Source organism: Eschscholzia californica, unplaced genomic scaffold, assembly GCF_041429995.1.
Source record: "Eschscholzia californica isolate CP2 unplaced genomic scaffold, dmEscCali1.0.p SCAF_3, whole genome shotgun sequence".
Classification (NCBI taxonomy): domain Eukaryota; kingdom Viridiplantae; phylum Streptophyta; class Magnoliopsida; order Ranunculales; family Papaveraceae; genus Eschscholzia; species Eschscholzia californica.
The window spans coordinates 46,651,871-46,658,316 of record NW_028238420.1 but is presented as its reverse complement, the minus strand read 5'-3'; the positions used below and the strand labels follow the sequence as shown (position 1 = coordinate 46,658,316).

At 39.4% G+C, this 6,446-nt stretch overlaps 1 protein-coding gene across 1 annotated transcript; it reads right to left on the bottom strand.

Moving 5' to 3' along the window:
* Nucleotides 1-247: 247 nt before the first annotated feature.
* Nucleotides 248-2,784, bottom strand: LOC147550930 (F-box protein CPR1-like). Its single transcript, XM_086669488.1, has 3 exons — nucleotides 2,127-2,784; nucleotides 1,652-1,988; nucleotides 248-1,512 (listed from the first exon to the last, which is right to left on the bottom strand). Exons 1-3 carry the CDS (start codon nucleotides 2,184-2,186, stop codon nucleotides 332-334), a joined length of 1,578 nt encoding a protein of 525 aa, XP_086525614.1. The 5' UTR covers nucleotides 2,187-2,784; the 3' UTR covers nucleotides 248-331.
* Between the last annotated feature and the right edge of the window lie 3,662 nt (nucleotides 2,785-6,446).

Genomic DNA, 6,446 nt, shown 5'->3' with positions numbered 1-6,446 from the left:
ATTCAGGTTTTTCTTAGAGTCCCATAGATTGTTCAGCACCGCGTCTTTGTGTTATTCCAACTGATCGTGAAGAAATACATTCTGTTATTCATCATCTGAAACGTACAAAAAAGTAATGTACTGATGGTTTTCGAATTATTTTTTTGTCCATAAGATAATTAGCCATTACTAGAAGAGGATTTGGTTAACATGGTAAAATTCTTCTTTCAAGCTTCAATGGTGAATCACGAAACAAATCAAACTAATATAACCAAAAAAAAACTATTGTGCAATTCATAAAATTGATTTTTAACCAAAAGTAAATACATATTTTCCATGATAAGTTTCCCCGCTAAACTTCAGTAAGAGTGCTTAAAATAGGAACGCACAGTGAAGAACCTGCAAAAGATGCATTTTCGGAACGTAAAGGTTTTGAAAGACCAGTTTGGACACCATGTTCCATCTGTAACTGTACCCTGCACCCAGACTTGTAGTAGATGTTGGTTGCGGTGGTTAATAAAAAACTCTGACCATCAAAGAACAATGGTCTAATATAAACTATGGGAATCCTCTCGGGATTTATCACATCTTTTCTCTTAATTTTCCACTTGTTGTTTTCATAATTATTGAGTACCCAAGTTACTAATTCATGTTTAGAGGTACCCACGACAAGAATAACTTCATCTTCTAAAACTCCAAGCCAAGTACAATCCCACCAATCCATGTCCAATTCAACCTCCATTATGCTTTTAGGTATTTCAATCATCCTACTCTCTTCTTTATCCAAATCGAACGCAACAATATATCCCTCACGAGTTAACCAATGTATAATCCCTCGATTACAAACAGGATGAATTTCTCTACATATAGAATATCTTTTCAACCCGTTAGTACCATAGCTTATCCTCGAAGACTTGTTGGAGTCTCTCCAACGGCTTTTCTTTGGCAAAAAAATCATGAATTTAAAATACTTGTATGCTTGAAGCAAACAAACCAGAGTGTAGTGATTATTATAGTCATACTGACCGGAGGAAGTCGACCCACCAAAGATTATTCCATATCGAGGAGATAACATTTTGTAGGGAGATGGAATAGATTTATATTTCTTGGTTAAAGGGTTGCAGATGCAAGCGTTGTATCCAGTGTCAACAACGAGAAGGCCACGACCACTAGCAGAAATTGATGGTACAGGAATAATGGTTGGTCTCCCATAGTTGTCATGTAAGCTTAAGGTAAAGGTGGTTTCACTAAAGAGATGGGGTGAATGGCAATCAAAAGATAACAGAGTTGGAAGACGTTCTTGTGACACCGAAATAAAAGTAGAATGACCTCCTCGAGCTGCTGTTTGAAGAAGACTAGTAGTGTGTCTGGTGACAAAAGAAGGATCAGAGATGAAAGAGTACCATCTTTTGTTGATAACTTTTAATTGTCCTAATGTTTTTGCAGGCAGTCTTATGAGGATTTCAGAAAGGAGATCGTCGTTGTCCATGACCGCTCTTGTGGCTGCTGTTGGGATACAGTAGTAGTTATATTCTGCAAAGAAAGAGAAAGAGAGAAAAACTTCAAAAACTAGTTATAGAGAATGAATGAAACATGGGATGGGAGAAGAATAAAGTATGTATTAAAGAATAGAATAGGAGTGGTATAATAAACCCTAGCTGGCTGCTAGTACCTCCTTGTCCTTCTTGTATTCTCCTTCTCACATTCCTCATGGTTGTTTGGTTACTACTACTAGTAATATTGTTGTTGTTGAAGTTGAAGATGAGCATTGTATCATGGTGCGTGGGGAAGTCAGAAAAAAACTGCATCTGGAGGGCGAGAGGAGCCTGATGAACACTTAGGCATTTTCCACCTGCATTTTCGATCCTTGCTCTTGCGGCCTCAGTGAAACTCAAAGCCATGACCTTTAATGGTGGAATTACCTCATCATCATCATAAACCCTAGTAGTAGTAGTAGTGTCATCATCATCGATGACTGTACCAAAATAAATTATATGATCCCCCTTGTCCTATTATTGAGTAGGAATTAATAATCAAACACACCAAATTAATCATAGTCAGCAACTTATTATTAGAGAGAGAGGGGGGGAATTAGTAAGTCGTAACAAGTAAAGTGGAATAAGGAAGAAATTAAATGTACTAGTTACCTTTTTCTTGACGGAGGTTATCAATCTGGAAATAGACGTCATCGGTGTCGTCGTCCTCATTGGATCGATCCTTCTTTGGTTGCTCAGAGAACCTCTAGATGCTCCTTCCCTCTTGATAAAAGGAGGACATGGATAGTAGTATTTGTTACTTTGTAGCCGCCGATGGTTTTATGGAGAAGAGAGGAAACATAAAATTTTTTGAGCGACAGGGAGAATTTCAGAACATACTTTAAGGAGAGAGAGAGAGAAAGAGGAGAGACAGGAGAGAGAGAGAGAGAGAGAGAGAAGAGAGAGAGATTATGTGAGAGAGAGAGAGAGAGAGATTATGTGAGAGAGAGAAGAGAGAGAGAGATTATGTGAGAGGGAGAGAGGAGAAAGAGAGAGGAGAGAGGAGAGAGAGAGAGAGAGAGAGGAGAGAGGAGAGAGAGCTAATGTGTGAGAGAGAGAGAGAAAGCTTAGCCATCCTAAAACGGTTAAAGCTATTAATATGGAGGAAATCTAAAAGAAAGGGTTTTGATTTGGTACTACCTCACCCATTGGTGCAATGTGAAAATGGGGCTCAAGGAAAAACATAAGATGAAGATGAAAACGGGTGTCTCCCTGTGGACGTGTTAGAAATGGCAACAAATCTACCAATTTTTCTCCTCTCTTCAAAGACACTTTTTTTTTTTTTTTTGAGATAAGGGAAACATATTGGGTTATTTCCCTAATGGCCCCCTACTTTGTGACCAGCTTCCCGCCTGGCCCCCTACTTTACAAGAAATACCCATATGGCCCCCTTCCGTTATAACACCGTTACTCTCTCTCCTCCATCTCTTTTTCTCTCTCTGCCATGTCACCTATCACGGCCACATCATCATCTTCTCCGGCATTGGTCGCCGGCCGGCCAAATTTCCGGCCGGCGACCTTCACATATTAAATTTTTTTTTATTTTCTCTCTCCTCTTTCTCTCTCTAGATTTTTTTTTTCCTCACCCTCTCTCTCTCTCTAAAACTCCGGCGAAGGGGTTTCCCTTCGCCGGAGCTAGGTCTGTTCGTGGAACAGACCTAGCAAGGTCTGTTCGTGGAACAGACCTAGCAAAGTCTGTTCGTGGAACAGACCTAGCAAGGTCTGTTCGTGGAACAGACCTAGCAAAGTCTGTTCAACGAACAGACCTAGATCTGTTCACGAACAGACCTTACAAGGTCTGATCGTGAGCAGAACAACCCTTAATGTTCTGCTCACGAACAGACCTAGCTCCGGCGAAGGGAAACCCCTTCGCCGGAGTTTTAGAGAGAGAGAGAGGGTGAGGAAAAAAAAAATCTAGAGAGAGAAAGAGGAGAGAGAAAATAAAAAAAAAAAATTAATATTTGAAGGTCGCCGGCCGGAAATTTGGCCGGCCGGCGACCAATGCCGGAGAAGATGATGATGTGGCCGTGATAGGTGACATGGCAGAGAGAAAAAAAGAGATGGAGGAGAGAGAGTAACGGTGTTATAACGGAAGGGGGCCATATGGGTATTTCTCGTAAAGTAGGGGGCCAGGCGGGAAGCTGGTCACAAAGTAGGGGGCCATTAGGGAAATAACCCAAACATATTCCATTAATAAGTGACAAAATCACAATGATACGTGGATGATAATTCTTATTTCTCTCATCTGAAAACTTCATGAGAGTTACATACCTTTAAATGCAAAGTGCCTCATGAAGGGAAAGAAATTGGACTAGACATAGACATAATGATCCTAAAGATCGAGAATAAAAAATCCTAAAGGTCGACAAGAAGATCCTATAGATCGTGAAAGGAGACCCTAAAGATCTACAAAAAAAACTGAAAAAAAACTAAAATAACCACCGCCACTGTCGTCAGAAAACCGCCATTGTCGCTGGAAAACCGTCGCCTGAAAACCGCTGCCACCATATAAAAAATCGCCGACGCTGAATCCACCGTCACCACTTCACCACCACCATCACCATAATCACAACCATTTTCTTCATAACTCCTCGTCATCGTACCACCACTGATTCCCAGAGACCACAGTCACCACCATCACTTTTTTGAATGTCTTTTTCCGTTCTTCACATTGTTAGAAAATTCCTACCCATATGCATTTTAAGGGTAAAAAATAAAAACTTGTATTCTACTTCGCCCCTGGCTGAAAAACTCATCAAGATAGTGTCAGTATATCAGAAGAAGCATAGCATTTCCCAACATGCCTTTGATTCTTCGAAATGAACATACAGTTGCTCTTTTCATGGCATAATAATCTCCAGATATATATTCTTTGATTAACTGCCATTGACAACACATTAGAGTTAAGACAAATAATACCCATATAAGTTGGCTTCAAACCATCTTTATGCCGAAATGAAACCACCCGATGATGGAAATGTTGTTAATGGAGTCTTCTTCTTCTTCTATATCTACTTCAGATTCTCTTAATATAGATCTAATAAGATAATACAAACTAAAAAAGAGGAAGATCTGGAGGAAGAAATCTTCCTCCGGAAAACAACAAAATCTAAATTTTTCTCTCTCTTCAAAGACACAGTTATGGTAGAGAAGAATAAGGATGACAAAGTCAAACTAGTCAACAAGTGAGTTGGTCTTTTAATTAAGACGGAGGGAATGTCCAAGAAGGCCCAACCTAAATCTGTGATACGTACTAAGGTAGGGTTGGAAGAAGTAGAAGACCCATTTGATGTGAGAATACCACATGATCAAGGATGGTAACCAAGACCCACCATCGAGTTAAATGGAATGTCGTAGAGTCGTTCGTTGAAAAACAAAGCCCTCTTGACGTGGTTAAGCCGCAAGATCAAGGGGCGATCAAGACCCAACATCAATCAAAATTGAAGGTGGTGTCGCCATTGGATGAAAGTAATTTGAACTGTGATGTGGATTCACTGCATGATAACAAACCAGAAGAGATGGAACGAATAGTCTCCGTAAGAATCAAATGATCATGAAGTAAACTAGCTCGAAAAGTGATAAATCCTAAGACTAAACAGGTACCAAAAGCATCATCAAAAGATAATAAGGGAGCTCGTGTGTATTCTTTGATTGATGAAGAATCGAGAGAAGATGGTGTAAAGAAAATCAAAAGCGATGTGAGCAACAATAGTGATCTCAGGGTAGAGGTGGCCAACCCTATAAGGCCGCTAAGTCGATGCATGATTGTACAAAGCTGGAATTGTCGGGCAGTGGGGAATGCTCCGACAATTCTGTCCGTCTATTCATTCCTCCGATAGTTAAACCAGCTATAGCCTTTTCTGTTGTTTGAGACCAAACTATCACAAAGCTCCTCGAATATATGGGTTCAAAAGTTGACATAAAAAAACTGTTTCATAGTTCCATCAGTTGGATTGAGTGGTGGATTATGGGTGTGTTTGGATGATGATACAAAGCTAGAAATTGTTTGCTATTCTCAGAATCATATTCACATGAGAATCGAAGAGGTAGGTAACTAACAAAAATGGAGTTTCCTAGGGGTGTATGGACCTCCTTCTTCCAATTATAGAAGGAAATTTTGGGACTTCACGAGAAGATTCAGCAATCATGTGCAGGAACCTTGGTGTGTTATTGGCGACTTCAATGTCGTTCCTTTGAGTTCGAAGAGATGGCGTGGATCGGGAGGTAATATAAGAGCCATGGAGTAATTTAATGAGATGATTACAAATTGTAATCTGATAAGTCTGGGGTATTCCAGACCATCTTATACTTGGGCAAATGGTAGATATGTTGATACACATGTCCGTGAAAGACTTGATAGAGTTCTAGCAAACACTGAATGGCGGTTAAGGTTCCAAGAAGTTCTAGTAAAACATTTACCTAGGTTCAATAATGATCATGCTCCAATTGTCCTGAACACCGCAAGAAAAAAAAAATTAAGAGGATACATACCATTCAGATTTGAGGCTCATTGGGTCTTGCACGATGGTTTCAATAATATGGTAAAAGAGAGTTAGGAGAATTCACATTGCACATTAATTCAAAAGCTACCAAAAATTGCAAAGAAGATGAAGGTAAAAATCGACCACATTTTTAACAATATCAAAGTGGCTGAAACAAAGCTACTGGAGATACAAAGTAGAATTCCATCAATTGATAATATTGTAGTAGAAAAATCGGTCCAAACACTATTATCGAACTTATGAAAAATGGAAGAGGTTTTCTGGAACAAAAAAGCAAAGAAGAAATGGGTTCTTGAAAATTATAGAAATACAAAATTCTATCATCTGTCTGTGCATAATAGAAGGAGGAAAAATACAATCCATGCTATAAGGGCAGATGACCCTTGGTCAGCTGACCCAAAAAAGATTTCTGGCATTTTTGTTAATCATT

Bases quoted from the DNA above. Each gene is read 5' to 3' on its own strand.
- LOC147550930 (XM_086669488.1), bottom strand. From the start codon at position 2,186: ATGAGGACGACGACACCGATGACGTCTATTTCCAGATTGATAACCTCC. The intron at 1,989-2,126 runs GTAACTAGTACA...ACTCAATAATAG, and splicing joins TAACCTCCGTCAAGAAAAAG to GACAAGGGGGATCATATAAT. The intron at 1,513-1,651 runs GTACTAGCAGCC...CTTTCTTTGCAG, and splicing joins AATACAAGAAGGACAAGGAG to AATATAACTACTACTGTATC.